This window comes from Uloborus diversus, chromosome 1 (assembly GCF_026930045.1).
Source record: "Uloborus diversus isolate 005 chromosome 1, Udiv.v.3.1, whole genome shotgun sequence".
NCBI lineage: Eukaryota > Metazoa > Arthropoda > Arachnida > Araneae > Uloboridae > Uloborus > Uloborus diversus.
Genome location: NC_072731.1, coordinates 1,763,309 through 1,784,714, shown reverse-complemented (window position 1 = coordinate 1,784,714; position 21,406 = coordinate 1,763,309). Strand labels below are relative to the sequence as shown.

The 21,406-nt window shown below is 30.4% G+C and overlaps 1 protein-coding gene across 1 annotated transcript in view; it reads right to left on the bottom strand.

Moving 5' to 3' along the window:
* The window catches only part of LOC129234271 (diuretic hormone receptor-like), an 81,062-nt gene that overhangs the window by 40,842 nt on the left and 18,814 nt on the right, over nt 1-21,406 (bottom strand). Inside the window, exon 2 of the mRNA XM_054868266.1 lies at nt 41-163. Within this exon, the coding sequence (XP_054724241.1) occupies nt 41-163 (123 nt within the window). The remainder of the gene's footprint in view (nt 1-40; nt 164-21,406) is intronic.

Sequence of the window (21,406 nt, the reverse complement as noted above, 5' to 3'; positions counted from 1 at the left end):
AGTTCAAACAACTAATTTTATGATAAAATTTATTATTTACCTAATGTATCATACAGGACACCATTAAATTCATGAAAACATGGCACAGTTGCAACCGAACCTGCATTCACTGCTGGCCAACAAGACAGACCGTCCCATGCTGCGCTACAAAAGGACAAGTGATCTGGAAAAAACATGAAAGACACACTAAAGCTTTTATACATTATATTTCAGAAGCAAAAACTAGAATTACTAATAGAGTTTTTAGGATTTCTAATGTCCTGAAGCATGATATCCTGAAGCAAAGTTCTTTGTGACCTTGAACCCCATGTAAACAGCCTTTTTGCAATTTGAAGTTCGGTGAACATATGTTATCGTTAAAGTAAGAAATCCATTATTTTATGGAAAACCTAGTTATTTCATGGAATAACTAATTGGTCCGTTAAAGTCTAAAACTCTCTTTAATTTCATGGTTTAACTAGTTATTTCATAGAATAACGATCTGCAGCCCGTTAATGAGGAAAACAATGTACATCATATATCTTGCACGACAAATACATTTACCTTCCACCCCTACTGCATTTATGAACTATTCCAGGCCATAGGTGTCAACCCAGTGTGTCAACAAAAATGTTTTTGCTTTAGAAATAATGTTCTTTGTAATTGCAAGTGTCATTTTAGTAATCCTTGTTGTAAGAAATGATTTTGTGGTAAGTTTCCATAAATACCATTTATACGATGCATAAATTAGATAAATTGCTTCTTTTTCATTTTAATTGTCTATTATTAGTTTATTTATAGAATACCAAGTTATTTCATTAGATAAATTGCTTATTTTACACTTTGACTGTCTCTCGTTAGTTAATTTATAGATAACCTAGTTAATTCATAAAATAACTAGTTAAGGTGTCAAATTAATAACATATTACACACTTTAACTGACACGATCAGTTATTTCATGTAATAACTAGTTAAAGTGTCAAATTAATAACATATTACACACTTTAACGGACACGATCAGTTATTTCATCGAATAACTAGGTATTCTATACAGAAAACTGCATTATATACTTTAACGGTAATATATATAATTCATTTACAAAGGCGTGGCGTCTTTTTATACATTTTATGATATTTAAAAGTTGGGTTAATGAGTAAAAAGTTTCTGACAGAGCTACCAGTAATGTATTTTAGATTGTCATCAATCGTGTCAAACTTTTTACTTGGTACAACGTTGAGAAAGGTGACCTCAACTTAGAAGCATACCATGGTGACTGCAATGTCAACAGTTACTCAGCTTGGAATTTGACAATAAATGCTAACGGTAATAATAGTAATCTATTCTTTTTTTTTTGTAATAAATTTATAAAGAAAGTCAGTAAAGGAAAAAGATGTGAAAATTCAGTTGCTAATTGCTTCAAAATTATTTAAACCAAACTTTCCAACCAGTTTTTTTTTTTATTTTATGAACTATAAAGGGCTTTAACGTGAAAACAAAGTATGCAGCAATTTAATCCAAATGTGTTGGCAATGTGAACAAGTTAGAAAAAAGACGCAACTAATGACAAAAGTTCCTTCAATGGAAAAAAGTAAAAGAAAAAAAACTATTAAATAAAGTAAGCAAGCATCTTAATCATGTTTATTTCGTCTTGAGAGTCTTAATGTGGCAAAAACAGTCCCACCGCTCTTATTTTATCTTCGCTGCAATTGCGCCTTATTTGTACTATCTAGTCCTCGTTGGAACACAAATATTGAATTCTTTATGAAAAGATCTTCGTTTTACTGAAATAAAATGTTAATAGAAGCGTATTGGAAGATAAATATGCAACACATATTAAGAGTCATTTTTTAAAAGCTGGTCAAAAAAATAAGGTCCTCTTAGCTTGCACTAAATTTTCCTGAAACTTCAGTATATGTTAGTGGTATTATGATAAAAAAAAGTAAAGATTCTTTTTCCTCAAATTTGAATTGCTGGCCTTTGAGTAGAGGTTAAAGCTTTAGGTCGTGAATATATGGTGCTAAATATATGATCGGTTTGTTTCAAATGTGATGAGTAACCCATGGATACTATGAGATGCTAAGAACATACTTGATGCTAAGAACATAGTAGCAAAAATAACTTAATTCAACACTCATTGTTTTAAACGGGCAATTGTCCGTTTTCTTGGAAATATGTATGGGATTAACTACATGCCATAGTATGGTACAAGCAAAAAAAAAAAAAAAAAAAAAAAAAACACGAGTTACTGTTGGTTTTAGTAGTTAACGGTCTCAAAGTTAATGACTTAAAAAAATTTTGAAAAAAAAAAATAGAACCGACTTCAAAATTGCTCTAAAAAGTGAAAAATAATTTTATTCTTTAAACACCATCGATAATACTTTTAAACATAATTTTTGAAGTTGGCGCAAAAACGATCGATAAAATCATTCACAGCCATAACTCAGTTACAAGTATAAATTTAACCACATCTAGTTTCTTCACTACCACATGCATTACGCATTGATGACAGCATATTTGAGTAACGATATAAATGTTTCGTTCCTAAGTTTGGATGATTTTTTTGATAAAAATATGAACGAAGCATGGTTACAATGGATTTTACTTTTTGTTTTTGCGCCAACTTCAAAAATTATGTTTAAAAGTATTATCGATGGTGTTTATAGAATAAAATTATTTTTCACTTTTTAGAGCAATTTTGAAGTCGGTTCTATTTTTTTTTTCAAAATTTTTTTATTTCATTCTTTTTAGTGTAAATGTAGATATTTCAATAAAACTATGAAGTTACCTAGTAAGACGTGCGGCAATATATCACTGTATTGCTTTAGAAAAGCCTTTATTCAAAATTATCATTACAATTACTATTAATGTTACAGTTATATGGCACCAAACTTTTATAACAATGAGTTTCATATTGTCGCGTAGATGAAGACAGCGAAGACAATGTGAAAGCCAAATGAAGCGAATACTCGTTAGTCTCAACTCGAGATCTTTATTCAGAACCACGAATGAACATTACATCTCCTTATATGCAACTTGAGAAAGTGCTGGAACTTTCCAGACTTTGAAAGATACAGACATTAATAGAACATTCGAGAAAATACGGGGAACAGTAGAAACGAAATTTTAGTAAAATTCACTTTGTCCTAATCGGGATTTGAACCCGGGTCACTCGTGTGGGAGACGAGAATTCTACCACTGAGCCACCGTTATCCACGGATGCAAAGTGCGAACTTTGCTACAATATCATTTTCATCATTTAATAGGGAAATTTACTGTTTTTTGCCCATAACTTTTTTTCTAAAGAACAAATATGGTCAAACAAAGTAATGGGACCTAAGTTGAGCCATCCTCTATCCATTAAAAAAAGAATCATCAAAATCGGTTCACTAGGTGAGACGCTATGAGTGGACAAAAAAAAAAAAAAAAAAAACCATACATACGGTATGAACTGATAACCGCCTCCTTTCTGAAGTCGGTTAAAAAAAAGGCCAAATTTAAATTAAGTGGGCTCAAAATTGATTTTTTTGTCAAAATTAAATTTCTATTAATCTATAAACCATTAATCTAATTTTGAAAGGATCTCAATCAGAGGATCTCGGCTTCATTAAACGGTCTCAAATTTGTTTATTTTTAAATAAAAGATTCAAGAGCAAATACTTCGTAAGCCACAACTAAGTTTGAGACACATCTGCAATTAAATGATGTAGTTTTAGACGGAACTTATATATTCATAGCATTTTTAAAATTTTTTACATACAGGTTTTTTTTCAGTAGAAATACACGAGCTCTACTTACTGTAGCGTTACGCACTTACTTCTGATGTGATGTTTGACTTTATGATAATGATTGTAAACAGGTGTTATAATTTTAAAAGAAGGTTGTAATTGAGAAAAGGATTGATTAGATTACAGCTGAATTTCGCATATATACTACTAGGTAATAAACTTCTGAAACTAAATAAACTTCTTTTATGCTCAAAATAACTTCCAAAAAAAAAAAAAAGGGAAAGGGAGAGAACGAAATTTTAAAATATTCCAGACAGAGGTGAACGGGTGTTCATGGATTATGATTCAATTGAAAAATTCACTGAACTTAATAACGTGGACGATGCAGAGACATATCTTATAAAAGACAATACAGCGGTATTAAACATTTATCATCTGAACATAAGAAGCATAAGGCAAAATTTAGATGAACTCTTGATAACAATTGAAAATATGGATATAGATATTTTGTTATTAAGTGAAATATGGATTAAGGAATGTGAAATTGATAATTATAATCTTAAGGGGTATAACAAACTTTATAATACAAGAGAAAGAAATAGATCATGGGGAGTCATAGCTTATATTAAAGAGAAATACTACTTTTCTGAGCAGAGTATTTCAATGAATACTGCTGAGGCATTATACTTGTATAATAAGGAACTTGATTTTTTTATAGTTTTTATTTACAGGGCTATTGAATGTAGTATAAATGATTATATATTAGAACTTGAACAAAAGGTAAAAGGAATTGTATGTAAAAACATTTTGTATATTGGTGACATAAACATTGATACTTTGCAGAATAACACGACAACAAATGATTATATTAATACTATGTACACTATGGGTTTCAAGCAATATGTTGATATACCAACTAGGTGTAATGACCTAAGCTCATCCTGTATTGATCATGTCTTTTATAAATGTAATTACAGAATAGATAGAGCAGTAACAGCTGCAGTACATAAAACAACAATAACCGATCACTATGCATTACTAGTAAAAATTGATAACAAAAAATTATTAGAAAAACATTTGAAACGTAATCGGAGTAGCGAGCAAATAATTAAAACATACATCGATTATAGAACTTTTGAACAGGATATTAAAGAAATTAATTTCTCTAGCTTAATAGATGAAAACATGGAGATAAATGAGATTTATAACACTTTTATCAGTAAAATTAAGGAATTCATGGAAAAAAACAAGAAGATAAAAAAAGCTAATAAATTAAAAAAACAATGGATTACACAAGAGTTAGTAAATATGATCAATAAAAAAGAAAAATTATATAAAAAAAAAACAATTTCCTTATAATAAGGAATATAAAAATAATTATAAAGAATACAATAAACAATTAAAAAAGTTGATTAAAAAAGAAAAAGAGGATTTTTTTCATAAAAAATTTGTCCATGCTGGAAAAGATGGAAGAAAACAATGGAATATTATTAAAGATATTACAGGGATTAAGAATAAGAATTCCATCGATGTAGATAATAGCAATGAACTAGTTGAAAAATTTAATGACTTTTTTTATAAATTGTTGTGTGGAAATAAACGGCGATAAAGCATCAAACTATAATAATAACATAACACACCAAACAAATTCTATGTATATTTACCCAATGGAAATAAGTAAGGTTAAAAATATTATTGATAATATGCAAAATGACAAAACACCGGGACGTGACGGAATTACAAGTAATGCACTTAAGATAATTGCTAATTATCATATAGAAATTGTGACAAAAATCATCAATATTAGTCTACAAAGAGGGGAATTCATAGAAGATCTAAAAAAAGCAATAATTACACCGATACACAAATCAGGTGCTAAAGATGACTGTAATAATTTCAGACCTATCTCAGTTCTACCAATATTCTCAAAATTATTGGAAAAATGTTATAGCTCTCAGTTGATGAATTTCTTAGAAAAATATGATTTTTTCCATAACGCACAATACGGATTTAGGCAAAACAGAAATACTGAAAAAGCTGTATTAAAATTAGCAGGTGAAATTTATGCGAACATTAACGAAAACTATGAAACTTCAGCAGTATTTTTGGATTTACGTAAAGCATTTGACAGTGTAAGCATAAAGATTTTGATAAAAAAGTTATACAATGTTGGAATAAGAGGAATACCTTACAAATGGATATTATCCTATCTCACGGACAGAAAACAAGCAACAAAACTAAATAACTGTATAAGCAAATATAAAACAACAAAAACGGGAGTCCTTCAGGGATCAATTTTAGGTCCATTACTTTTTTTAATATATATTAATGACATGTCATACATTAAATTATACGGTACAATTACTCTATATGCAGATGATACAGCATTAACATATTCTGCAAAGAGCATTAATGATATAAAAAACCAAATGGAACTTGATTTAACTGCTATAAATAAATGGTTAACTGACAATATGTTATCTCTTAATATAAATAAAACAAAATACATAAAGTTTGATTTAAAAAAGAATGGAATTAATAAAATTGATTTAGGCATAAAATATCACGAACCAACATGTGACTGCACAAATAACTGTAACTGCCCTACCATAGAAAGAGTCGAAAATATAAATTATTTAGGTATAACTTTTAGTGAAAATTTAAAATGGAAATGCCATACTGATAAACTTGTGAAGAAATTAAGAGGTAGAATACATTGGCTCTGTCTATTGAGAAATATAGTTTGGAAAAAGTTTCTTAGATGTTTATTTTATGCTTGGATAAACTCAATAATTACGTATGGTATTTGTGCATGGGGAGGAGATTATGAAACAAATCTTACCAATTTAAATAGAACCTCTGCAAAAATTTTGAAAATAATTTATGGATCTAAACAAGAACTTAATAAAAAAGATACTATTTTACAAAAGTCTGAGAAAATCTATAATATCAGAGAAATATATGCACAGAGAATATTGTATTTTTTGCATAACAACAATAACTGGTTTGAAATTAATGAAAAACAATATAACACTCGAATTTCAGGTAAACAATATAAAGTTATAAAACCAAATAAAACGATTATTAAAAAGCAATTCTTTTACTTGGCACCGCGGCTGTTTAATGAACTAACGGAAGATGTTAGGAATGAGAAGAACTTTAAAAAATATAAACAAGGGGTCAATGAATATATACAAAATAATGACATTCTATCAACAATTAACTTTTAGCTGATAAAATATACTGACTTGCCAACCGAGGGGGGGATTTTGTATTGTAATTTTTATACTATTGAATGTTTCAATGCGAGTTATTGTGTTTTTTTTTTCTGGAGTCAAACAGTCCAATAATTGTTCTGTAAAATTTTTACTACTTGTGTAAAATTAATTTGTAAATATTTCTGCTAATACATATTTGTGTTTGTACTCCATACTAAACCAATTAAAAAACACTGCGGACAGTGCCTTTGGCGCTCTTTAGTGTAGAATTTAATACTAACTCGTGTTGAACTATAGTCAAGATTTTCTTAATGTTTTGTTATGAAGTTTGTAATTTATGTTTTATAATTTGTAAGTTTTTTAACTTTACTTTTCTTTTTTTTTTTAATTTTGCTTACTGTTATGTATGTGTATTTTGTTTGTTAATAAATTTTATCCTTATCTATCTTATCTTATCTTTATGTGATTTGGGGTCACAAGGAACAAAAAAATGTACATACAAAAAATATACGAGTTTATTGATTTGAAGATATTTCGCAACATTCTTACGCTTCTAATGCAACTATCTCTCAGATAATTAATCTGCTTACATTTTTATATTCTGCTTGGAGAAGATAAGTTTAATATAGAGCTTTAACTTAATTAGGTATAGATATTTAATAGAACTGTTTTACCATCCAAAGTCAACCATCAATCTGTTTTCAAAATTATCAAGTTTGGGACTGTTTATAAGCAAGTTGATTCTTTCCCATGAGTATCTAACCTGATTCTAAAACCACGCCACATGGAAGTAAAACTGTAGCAGTTGCTCAAAGTTACTGGCGCATAACGTATAGAGTATTTCAGCTGGGAATTTAACCGTTTATCTCAAACTTTTCCTCTTTAAGATTATTTAATTAAGGAAGTTGACGGAATTCTAACCTGTATATAAAACTACAGCACATGAAGTACAATTAATGCTGTTGCTCATAATTATTGGCTCATGGCTTACTGAGTAATTGATATTTATTTATTATTTTTTTAATTAACAAGTAAGATTTTTGCCACATGAAACTTGTATAGTGCAGAACTATGTTGATGTCTTGAATATTATTATTATTATCGAACATCAAACAATTAATCAGAAGGTTGAATAAATAAAATTATTAAGCCGCGGAATTAAAAAACATAAATATATACATTTATTTACAATCACAATCACCAAAATATCAAGCGCATTTTTTACTCACAAACTTATTCCGCTATCTTTGTTAAAATTCCTATTTATGGAATTCTAAATTGAAAGTTAAAGTTATTATTTTTCTTCTTGCATCGCAAAGCCTGCAAGGTTTCGCTCTATCTTTTAGCTCGATGGAAGGTTTTCCTGGCCGCTACAAACTACAAGCATGTACCTACAATCTGGTTATGAAAGACTCTGACTGCAGTTAACCTCGGGAAAAGGAGCTTTTTTGAAACGAGTCGTGGTCAAGTGTTAACTCCTGACGGGCGGATCATAATTATATGCAAAATGTCCCCAAAATTCAAAATAAGTAGAGCTTAAATAAACAAAAAGGTAAATAATTAAGGATCTAAGGACTTTTAACCTTCAAAATGTTTGACTTTTTGAAAAAAAAATATATATGTAACACATAATTTAAATCTGAACAATTTGATACCTTATTTATACCATGCTCAAAAATCTTTTCAAGTTATCGTAAAAATGCGCAAACTTTCCCCATAGAGGTTTATGTTAACAGCAGCTGTTTAAGCCTATTTTTCTCAGGTGCCGGTTTCTCGTTTTGCGTGCGTGATATATCAGAAAGTTTCTCATATATTTCCCTAAAACTTTTTATGCATGGTTGTCTGTTTTTTTTTATGATCTGAACCTAAATTTTAACTAAAAATGAAAATTAATATTTAAAAAAAATATTTTCGTCCAAAGTTTTGGAAAGTTTTTATATTAACTTATAAAATTTCAAATAAATAAACAAATAAATAGCTAAATAATTTTTAAAAAATAAATACATTTAGGTTCAGATCATGCACGCAAAACGAGAAACCAACGAAAACGGCACCTGAGAAAAACAGGCTTAAACAGCTGCCGTTAACATAAATCTCTTAAAGGAAAGGTTACGCATTTTTCCGATAACTTGAAAAGTTTTTTGCGTATAATAATAAATAAGGTATCAAATTGTTCAGAATTAAATCATGCATAACGTATATTTTTCCAGAAAGTAGACAATTTTGATGGTTAAAGTTCCTTAGACCCCTTAAAACGAACGAAAATTTACTAGGCACTTGATTAGGCAGATTAGTAAAGTCTATAGAAAAATCTTTCTGTTTAAGGCAGAAATACAAATATTAATTAATAAATAATTGAAAAAGCACATAAAAACCAACTTAATTTTAAACATAATCTAAGTGCAACAAATAAGGCCATTATAAGATTCATGGCCTAATACTTCGTTCATTTGTGATTCAGTTGGCTTCAACTTTTGAGCAGTCTTTAAATGACTCATCAAAAGTAAGAAAAAAACAATTCCTTGAGAAAAATTAACATTAAATGACAGTCATTTAGGATACATTTCTAGCCTCACGTCTCTCTCGTCTCTCTCACGGTGGATCTGTTGTCAGAATACAAAAAAAAAAAAAAAAAAAAAAAAAAAAAACTTCTAAAGTATTGTTGAGTTAAGAAATAATAATTATCAAAACCATTTAAATGAAATTTTAACTTTGATAATAGTTAGCAACATTCAAAGTAACTTTGAACTTGGTGAAAAATAAAATATTTAAAAAATATGTATCGCAGTTTCGGAACTTTAAATCATAAATTTTTAATCTATAAACAGTTCAACACTCCCCTCCTTTTTTTTGTAGTATCAATAGCTTATACAAATCATTATCCTACGTGAAATATGTCAACAGAAAAAAGAGTGGACAAGTAAAAATATCGGTATTTAGAGGGAAACAAGTACTGATTATTTGTGTTAGAAATAAAAATGCAGATGAAAACAATTTTCATGCATAAAACTGAAACAGATACTTTTATTTACGGAATTATACCGGTCAAGTTGACAAAGAAGAAGGAAAAAAACACAAACGGGTAGCATATTTAACGCTGAAATTGATAGATTTAAAATTCTAAGCTTCTACATTTATTCATTGGATTACATTTACAGTTTGAGTTACTATGGCTACGGTAGAAATTTTAACGTGTGTTTAAGTTTGTATATTCTGAAAATGTTTTGACTTTGTTTGGCAGTAAAATAAAAAAATAAAGATAGTACGTTTTGGGAAACAAATAAGGCAGTGAGAAGCAAAGAGATGGAAGTGGACATTTTCAAGTTTTGAGCAAAACGCGTTTAAAGTTGCGGCTCTAGGTAGGCTTTCATTGAAATTTTTTTCTAAATCATGCTATACAGCTGCACCAACAAGGACTACTAGTACGGCATCTTGCCCCAAGACAGAGGAGGGGTTCACCTACCTTTTGAACTGGTTATCGCCAAATTTTTAATTTTGGCACTTGCATCCTTTTGTTTCTCACAACCCCTTCAGTTGGAATTATGAAATTTTTGACCAAAAATATTGATATTTGGTACACAATTTACTATGGTAAAGGGTATCTTATAGACAAAATTTTGAGTTTGTAGGAGAAAAATTAAAAGAGTTATGGCGCGTCCAATATTCCGGATTTATATTTTTGGAATCAATATTTCATATACAAAAACGATAAAACACCGAGCAAACTTCATTATAAAATGTTCTCCAAGAATTATAAAACATAATATAAGCGTTTGAAACGATAAATTTAAAATTATATATTTTCAAAAAAATCAGGAAAAAAACCTCGCTTTTCAGATAAAAATCTATGGTTGGAAAAATGAGCCACTCTCCATCTCTCAATCCTAATATGTCAGTGTTGTCAATCCCAAAACGAAAAAAAATTTCACAGATTATAATAAGTAGAATGTTAAGAGTCAACTACAAAAAAAAAAAATCAACTAATTAAATCAATTATTAAATGATTAGCAGCTGTTTAAAGTGTATGTCAGGTACACCGGACTAGGTCTGAAGGGGTTAAACATAGAATGCATCTATAGTTGGTGAATAATAAAGCGAAGCCTAACGTAGAGATTAATCAGTTACCCTGAAAACGGGAGAAAATTTTCAATGTATTACTTTTTGCCATTTTAATAAATACTACTAAAAAAATGCTACAGATAGTGAGATAATCAAATTATATAGAAAATGAAATGCCTGATGAATGAGTACAATGTAAATTAGTTGAAAAAACTAAAAGGAGTTTAGTAACTTGAACTAGGCGTTCCAAAATAGCTTAAAAATAGTAACTTTAAATTTGTTGTATTTTATGATTTTAATTTACGAGTTTTTCCATAAAATAAAAAGCAGCCCTGGACCTTCTAGTTTTTTTTTTAAAATTGTTTAATTCGAATAATGTAAAAAAAAAAAAATAAGTGAGGCAAAACTAACCGGAGTGCCTCAAAGATAATATGTATGTGTTTCAACAGTTTTAACTGAGAAGGACTACTTGGTCTTATTAGGAATCCCAATAATGTCAACTCTGGTAAAAAAAAAAAATGCAGATTTCTGTATTGTCAATATTAAAATATATTTTAAGTCAGCTTTTAACGGGTTGATGTGCATGCTTCCCTTAAGCCAGAGAAGAAGCTTTTGCAACAAAAATTTCTGATTTGACACGAGCCACATTTGTTTCTCTTTCTTATGCATTGCTACCATTTAGTAACATGAATTGAAGTTGTAATCTTTAATGTAAATGTACATTCAGTTGATATATAGCCTTCTACTTTTAAAAGATTGGGTAAAAAGTAGAAGTAAAAAGTAGATCTCATTTAGGACATTTTTGTTGGATGTGCCAAACACTGGTGACCTGCCAATTACTGGAGACGGTTACCCTAAATGAAAAAACATTATAACATGCTCCATATTTACTCCAGTGGAAAGTAAAAGAATCTACCGTCACATTTTGGGCACGGGTAAGTCATTTCCTTTTTTAGGGTTAACCCTTGCACAGTTCGTGTTCAACATTTGCAGCATAGGATCATTTCCTCCCTCCGCTCCTCTAGTGTCCTAATAAGGACATTGGAGTGCACATAAGGCCGATTATTGCTTTATTGGGATACAATCTACTATTCCAAGTTATCAAATCCCAATATAAATTGAAGGTACACAATGATTTTTTTTTCTTATTTTGTCAATTACATAAATTTGGCTTCAAGAACAATAAACATTTTTTTTTTTACTTCCTTTTACAAAAAAGGAAGTATTGTATTCGCGAAAAAATTTTCACCCAAAAATCGGCCTTTATTTCCATTTTGCTCACCCCCAAATGAATGTTGAGTGTTTTTTTTCAACCTGAGCACATGTGGATATGTGCCTAGGAACGTACAGACACCCGAAATATCCATTTTGACGATTCCCGAGTTAATTACAACGAGTTTTCTCGTGACGTCTGTATGTACGTATGTATGAGTGTATGTGCGTATGTATGTCGCATTACTCAAGAACAGAATGTCATAGAAAGTTGAAATTTCGTACATAGACCCCTAGTGGGGTCTAGTTGTGCACCTTCCTTTTTGGTTGCAATTGTATGCTTCAAAGGGGATCTTTTGCCCCTTTTTTTTGGGGGGGGGGGGAATCATTGTTAATTTCGATGTAAACTCACGTGGTGTTATAATTTGGCGGACAGTTGGCGACATATCGCCAGTCTTTTGGTCACCAACTTGGCGACAAATTTGGCGATTTTTTTTTTAAATCTGGTTTCAATTTGGCCACTGTTGGTGATATTTTGGGAGTAAACTATTCAATCAGATTAAAACTGCCAATAATGAGAAAATGACATTAAATTGGAGTAAAAGGAAGTCATGTGATGCACACATCAGCTCGTTTATTATTAAATTTCAGTGCACCCTAAAAAAGCAAAACTAACTAAAATGATCAGGCAATTTGGAAAAACACTCTTTTACAAAAGTCGTTACTACACCGTTGTCTGACGGTTAAAATTGCTTTCTGATAACGCTTTATGAATAGTTAGGCTTGCTGATGACGATAAAGTCACACTCTTGCGGATTTTAGTTATACTACATGAAAACACGGGAATGGCTTTATTGGTTTATATGACCTTATTTGGTACATCCGCCTCACGTTTAAGGCTTAATTTGGTGTAACTAATGGGAAAACTGTTTACCATAAAATATGTTGGTGCATTTAAGAGTTGAGAAATTCTGTCTTGAATGTAATTTTCCGCGACATATTAACAGTTGGAAGCAAATTATATTGAGGTGTGTGCTTACAAATATTTCAATTAATGCTCTGAAGTATACTTATTATTGATCCGTTGGATCTTCTCCAAAATTCAAGGTAAGTTCTAGTTAAGATAGAAAAAGACTTAAACGTCCTTTTAAGCAAAAAAAAAAAAAAAAAAACATAAAAAAAAAGAAATTGCAAAATTTGACGGTTTTTGTGTCCCGGACCCCCTTAAAAGGCACAATACCTGTGTTTTTAACGTTAATGAAAAATTATTATGATAAACCAAAAGTTTTTTTTTTTTCACTAAGTTTACGAAAGTGTTGTTAGAAATAACCATAGTACTGAAAATATACTATTAAGAAAGCTTTGAGCTTTATTTTCTTAATAGTATTTTGACCTCTCGATAGTGTCATACTGGTTGAAAAACTCAAAAATTCACTTCTGACACATTCAGACAAATAAATAAATAAATAAAATGAAATTTAATTTAAAAAATCAACTAGCTGTACCCGACGCGCGTTGCTATGACAACAAAAAAAATACATCATTATACTGATTTTCATGACAATCGGTTGAACGGGGCAGAAGTTGCTACTCTGCAGTGTCACCTGGTGGCGAGTGGCTTCAATGAGCATATTATGCACCTTCTCCGTGGAAAAATACATGTATATAGCAATTTTCATAATAATCGGTCCAGGTATCAAGTGAAGCCGTGACTATACTCAAATTTTGTACTCACGCAGTTTGCAAGATCAATCAATCGCTAAAAATATCAAATAGAAAAAGTTTTAAATCCCCCCGTTGCATGAAAAGTCATAAAACAGTAAAGAAAGAATTTATTTGTTCAAACTCAAGAAAAATGGCAACAGCTAACTTCTTATCAATGAGATCTTTCACGCGAATTCATTTCTGCAGCCGATAATTTTATTCGTATTTATCCAATGGATTGTGACTTAAATTGGAATAAAAAAGGAACTATCGATCGGATTTTTTTCGAACTGGTCTATAAACATTCCCAGTACCAAAAATAACAAACGATGAAAGTTTCAGCCAAATCTGCCGGGTAGTTTTTGAGTTCATGGATGACATACAGACAAACATTCATTTTTATATATATAGATTCTTTTACGAGTTTTCTCGTGACGTCCGTATGTACGTATGTATGTGCGTATGTATGTATGTGTGTATGTACGTATGTATCTCGCATAACTCAAAAACGTTATGCCCTAGCAAGTTGAAATTTAGTACGTAGACTCCTAGTGAGTTCTAGTTGAGCACCTTCTCTTTTGGTTGCATTCGGATATTTCTAACGGGGTCTTTTACACCTTTTTGGGGGGAAATCAGTGTCAATTGCAATGCTAACTCAATTGGTATTATAATTTGTTAAACACTTGGCAATATATCGCCAAGCTTTTGGCCGCCAAGTTTTGTCGCCAACTTGGCAAAAATTTGGCGATTTTTTAAAAAAAACTTTTAAGTCTGGTTTTAATTTGGCTAATGTTGGTGAGATTTAAATAATTATTTAATGTTGGTGATATTTAATATTGGTGATATTTTAACCACTGGATCACATTAAAATTGCGTAAATTTGTGTAAAACGTTTTTTTTTTTGCTTCGGTTCGCAAGAAACTAGGGGTGAAAATATTTAGTGTTTCCTTGGCGCTATTATCATTAAATTGGCGTAAAAGGAAGTTATGTGATGCATACATTAGCTCGTTTATAGGCAAAATCACAACATAAATATTACTTTTTTAAATTTAAGTATCATTTTTTTAAATGGGGTTGCTTTAAATCGCTAAAACTCAAAATATTCTTAGTCAATTTAAAAATAAATTCAAAAAAAATTATGCACAAATATCTAAGCTTTAATTTTTATTAAAAAAAAAAAGAAAGTATTTGAAGGAAAATTTCGAAAAATTCGGACATACTTTTTGTTTAAAAAATCACACTTTTTGCAGTAAACGTTTTTTTTTTTTTTTTTCAAATTTGCCAAATAAAAATTAAAGTAAATTGTTTGAAAAAAGATATGCACCGAATTTCATTACTTTTTCTTAATCAGTTCTTAACTTATAAGAGTTTGAATGCAAAAAATAGGGAAAGAAATGCATCATGGAGAAAAACGCGTTTAAAGTTTTAAAGTTATGTATAATATTAGTTAATTAGTTAAATGCATGCAAGAAACGTAATTATATCTTTCGTTCTAGTTAAGATAGAAAAAGACTTAAACGTCCTTTTAAGCAAAAAAAAAAAAAAAAAACATAAAAAAAAAGAAATTGCAAAATTTGACGGTTTTTGTGTCCCGGACCCCCTTAAAAGGCACAATACCTGTGTTTTTAACGTTAATGAAAAATTATTATGATAAACCAAAAGTTTTTTTTTTTCACTAAGTTTACGAAAGTGTTGTTAGAAATAACCATAGTACTGAAAATATACTATTAAGAAAGCTTTGAGCTTTATTTTCTTAATAGTATTTTGACCTCTCGATAGTGTCATACTGGTTGAAAAACTCAAAAATTCACTTCTGACACATTCAGACAAATAAATAAATAAATAAAATGAAATTTAATTTAAAAAATCAACTAGCTGTACCCGACGCGCGTTGCTATGACAACAAAAAAAATACATCATTATACTGATTTTCATGACAATCGGTTGAACGGGGCAGAAGTTGCTACTCTGCAGTGTCACCTGGTGGCGAGTGGCTTCAATGAGCATATTATGCACCTTCTCCGTGGAAAAATACATGTATATAGCAATTTTCATAATAATCGGTCCAGGTATCAAGTGAAGCCGTGACTATACTCAAATTTTGTACTCACGCAGTTTGCAAGATCAATCAATCGCTAAAAATATCAAATAGAAAAAGTTTTAAATCCCCCCGTTGCATGAAAAGTCATAAAACAGTAAAGAAAGAATTTATTTGTTCAAATTCAAGAAAAATGGCAACAGCTAACTTCTTATCAATGAGATCTTTCACGCGAATTCATTTCTGCAGCCGATAATTTTATTCGTATTTATCCAATGGATTGTGACTTAAATTGGAATAAAAAAGGAACTATCGATCGGATTTTTTTCGAACTGGTCTATAAACATTCCCAGTACCAAAAATAACAAACGATGAAAGTTTCAGCCAAATCTGCCGGGTAGTTTTTGAGTTCATGGATGACATACAGACAAACATTCATTTTTATATATATAGATAAATAATATATTGTCATTCCATGTCAAGTGATCCAAAATTTGGGAAATTTTTTCCCTCACCTTTTTGTATTTCTTTGAAATTTAGCTCATCGATTGTACCCTTCGAGGTAATCAAAAGTCCAAATTTTTAGATTTTTATCTCTATTATTTTTTTATTTATGACACTTTGATTTTTCGAAAAACCCTCTTTTTTTCATGGATGTTTGAACATAAAATGGACGATAACTCAGCACCAAATATAGATAGAAAGATTTGGTAAAAAGCATTTTAAAGTACATTAGTTGCTGTTTAATTGGATATGCAACATGACTAATTTCAGAAAATTTTTAATTTTTAAAAAATAAAATTTAAATTTTAAATTTAAATTTCTCAGAAAAGGTATAATGATTTTTTTTTTAAAAATTCTCAAAAATTTGTGTGTATTTTATCTTCATTTTTGCAAAGTTTCAAGTTGGGATCTCAATGGGATCATATTTTTATGAATTTTTAAATAAAATTTGACTTATGAAATAATGACATTTTTCAGATTCTAACTAGTTAAATATGGGGTTTTCTTACTGGGGATGGTCTAGTAAGTAGTAACTGATCATGATTATGCTTGAAATGAGCTGACATGAATTTGTAGATTGGTAAGGCCCCCCCCCCACCACTTTTAATTTTTTTTTTCAAAACATTTCAAAAATTAAAATTAAATAAATAAATAAATAAATAAAACAAAATAAATAGTAAACTTATTAAAAGTTTGTAAATAATCTTCTTTAAAGCAAGAAAAAGCCCCCCCCCCCCAGCACCACCACTTTTTTTTTTTTCAAAACAATTTTCAAAACGCAAAAAATAAATAAATCAATAAAATAAAACAAAATGAATAGAAAGCATATAAAAATGTTCTTCTTTAAAGCAAGACGACGTACATTCCCCCCCCCCCCACCCACACATACAATTAACACCATAATAGTATCACGCCTCACCTGACGCTTTTTTTTTCGGACCAAGTGTTTCTTTTTCAATCCGAACTTCACAAAATTTACTTGATTAATTCGCTATCTGATAAGGAAAGTTATGATTCATTTCATCCCCTACCCCTGCGCCAACTTTCAATTTTGGAGGGAGGAAAGAAATAGTTTGCTCCAAGATCATAGTAAAATAGGAGTGTTTCCCCTCATTATGTTTCATTCTTTTCACACTAAACTAAAACTCAATCTAAGTATCAGATCATATGTATCTCCGCATAAAACTGTCTTTCTACAACATTTGGCGTGCGGCGGTCTTCTTTTCTTTAATGCTAGTTTTCTTTTTAGTTTCAGTTGTAAAGGAGAGCAACGCAGCGAGATATATTTATGCATATATTAAAAGCAGTTAAAGATAAAACAAATTTTGCTAGTTTGAGCATAACCTTCCATGTTGTTAAGCTTCATTCCAGATTGCTCTTCCCCCCTCCCCCTATCGTCCCACTTTTCGAAAGAAAAAAAAAAGCTGCAAATGAGTGGTTCTATTTGTCTGTTAAAGTTTTTCTGACTTTTAGTTTTTATGACCCCCCCCCCCATTTATAAGCCTTAGTCACTGCTGATGTTTAGCAGCGTGCATCCCAGTTTATTATGATTATAACTCTTACGTGTCAGCTTTTTTTTTTTTTAATACAGTTTTGAAAAAAAAAAAAAAAGATAAAAAGTGGTTGTGTGGCTGGAGGGGGGGGGGGGGTACCAATCTATACATTCATGTCAGCTCATTTCAAGCATAGTCATGATCAATTACTACTTACTAGACCATCCTTAGTAAGAGAACCCTATATTTAACTAGTTAGAATATGAAAAATGTCATTATTTCATAAGTCAAATTTTATTTAAAAATTCATAAAAATATGATCCCATTGAGATCCAAACTTGAAACTTTGCACAAATGAAGATAAAATACACAAAAGTTTTTGAGATTTTTTTTTTAAATTCGTTATACCTTTTCTAAAAAATTTAAATTTAAAATTAAAATTTCATTTTTTAAATATTATTTTTTTTGAAATTAGTCATATTGCATATCCCATTAAACAGCAACTAATGTTCTTTAAAATGTTTTTTACCAAATCTTCCTAGCTATATTTGGTGCTGAGTTATCGTCCATTTTATGTTCAAACATCCATGAAAAAAAAGAGGGTTTTTCGAAAAATCAAAGTGTCATAAATAAAAAAAACAATCGAGATAAAAACCTAAAAAATTTGGACTTTTGATTACCTCAAAGGGTACGATCGATGAGCCAAATTTCAAAGAAATACAAAAGGGTGAGGGAAAAAATTTCCCAAATTTTGGATCACTTGACATGGAATGACCCTATATCTAAATAAATAAAATAATGATTATTTTTACTGAAACATCATGATTGCTTATTGATTCCGTTTAGCGACTAATTGGCGTTTCTCTATCTGTTGACTTTATAATTGGTAGACAGCGTGTCACGTGACTTATTGTTTTTGATAACGAATAGATCATAGGTATGGTGATGTTGTGATGCTGTGGATAGATAGTAAGGCACGTGATTTATTGCATTACTTGTTCCTTTTTGAAGACTTTTTTTTAAATTATTTATTTTCTTACAGAGACCGACCCTTATTTATTCATTCGATTTTACAGTCATATTTTTTTATTTATTGATTACGTAGGCATTAATTGAAATTATATCACAGTACTGAAACAAAATGCAGCAGTAATGAAAGTAAGACATTTGTTATATTATTAGCTATTTGAGTACTACATAGTGTTAAGCTAGTTACAACTTTTACCAAATGAAACAAAATAAATAACGATTATTTTGGGTAAGAAATCGATATTCCTTACGGATTTCTCTTGGCAATGACTTAACGTTTCTTGTATCGTCTTCATGACTGATAGAGCGAGTCACATGATAAAATGCTTTAACTGTTTGTTTTTTCACTAGATTTTTTAGCAAATAAATATTTTTGAATCTTATTGATCAAAAATACAAGGTCCAGCTATTGATTTCCAGGATTGAAGTAAGATGCCGGAAGATGGCGTTAATTATTGCATATTGAAGTGTGTTTTCTTGCGCATGTGCAGTGCAATCGGCTTTATTCTGTAGTAAGTGGTTCTCGTGGAAAGGCGCATTAAAACGAGTTCTTCAATTCCTGTTGTCACCATAATGCGAACTTTTTCAATTGCTTCCAGTGTGCGTACGGACTGCGGCCGACCTGTGTTAATGCCCCTATAGTGGAGGAGCCGACGCATCCGCCATTTTGGAGCAAACTTGATCCAGTGCTTCGTAGCGATAGCATTGCTGCTGATGTTTACATTTCTTTGGCATGTGTTAAATTGAGTCAAATGGGTGGTTGTTCGGCTGTTAATTGTGCAAACAGCTCAAAAAAAAAAAAAAAAAAAGATTTCTACTCTTCAGATTTCCGGTAGATGCAGAAAGAAAAAAGAAATGGATAAATAATAGCCCGCGAAGTGACGGGCAGCCTGGAATCGACGCCAACTGTTTCCAAAATTTCGCCAATGTTCACCTTCGCTCTCCGACTCTCTCGTTCCCTGTTTGGCGAATGATTGCCAATAAAGGTTAGCTTTCCCTGTTGTACGCTTGCTCCAAAATGGCGGATGCGTCGGTCTCTCCAGTTATAGGGGTTCTAACCTGTGTGTGGATCTCATCGACGTTTTTGCGCCCGTCCTGAAAGTGTTTAAACTATTCAAAAGTTCAAGTACACGTGTTTCAACATTTTGTTTGTTTCTGCAGCTGTCTTCCCCAATTTGAAGCAAACTTTCATGTTGATTCTTTGCTCCATTTTCACTTCAACGACAGGAGTTTGAGAGCAACGTTTTAATGCGCTTTTCCACGAGAACCACTTACTTTAGAATGACACCGATCGCACTGCACATGCGCCAGAAAACGCTCTTGAATGTGCAATCACTAGCGCCATCTTCCGGCTTTTCGTTCTCCTACAGTTACGTCAGTCCTGGAAATTAATTGCCGGACCTTGTAGATTAACTAGTCCATTAAATCTTTAGAATATAAAAGTTTAGCTAATGAGCACATAAATATGACATTTAATACTTGACTAAAATTTTGTTTTGAATTCATTTTCTGATTAGAATAAAGTTTTTTGATATTAATGTATGAAACCTTCGGGTAATTTCATCGTATTTTCACTTTTAAAATAAAAACTTAATTTGACTAGTAATTGCAAATTAATATTAAATCCATTAATTCCTTTTCTTATTAAATCAATGTACTCATTGCAAATAACATGAAGAAATGTTTTAATTAAAAATTGGTTTTTGAATTCCTTTTCTCATTAGAGCAAAAACGTTTTTAATTATTTCACTTCAAGAGCATAGGCTGGTCCTAATATATTCCACTTTTGTTATTACTTATATTATTTGTTATGAATATCTGAAACACGATAACAAAAAAAAAAAAAAAGGGGGGGGGGAATTCTTTGAAAATGAATAGGAACTAGTCTCGTACTTTAAGAAATGAGATTGAAATTTTAAAAGTGAGCTCTTTTTTTTTCATTTCAACAAAAAAGAGACATAAATTTGCTCATCAATTCAGTGATGAATTTTGCATGAATGTTTATACGAGTAAAAAAAATGACCGCAGTATTATTTTGCTTTAAAAGAAATTTTTATTGCATTTTATCTTACAGAATACCCTGCGGGCTGGAGGGAATATTAATTAGGCTGCGAAAATGTTCTCTAGAAAAATTAGCTAAAGGCAATAATTTTATTTTTGCATATTTGGTCCTTTTAGTTGAATAAAAAAAAAACTTTTTCAAAAACAACCAAATGTGTTGCACTAAAAAAAAAAAAAAAAAACATAACCGGTGTATATATTTAATTTATAAAAAAGTGATTTTTTTTACGTCAATTATTTCGTTGTTCTTTTCCGTTCAAATCACTGTGTTTATATTTTGCTCTAAATATTCTGAAGCTTCTGTTCCCAAGCATTTTTCTTTTTCCCTTAATTATTTTTAATAACAAACATTTATTATATTGATTTAGTTTTCTAAAAAAGTC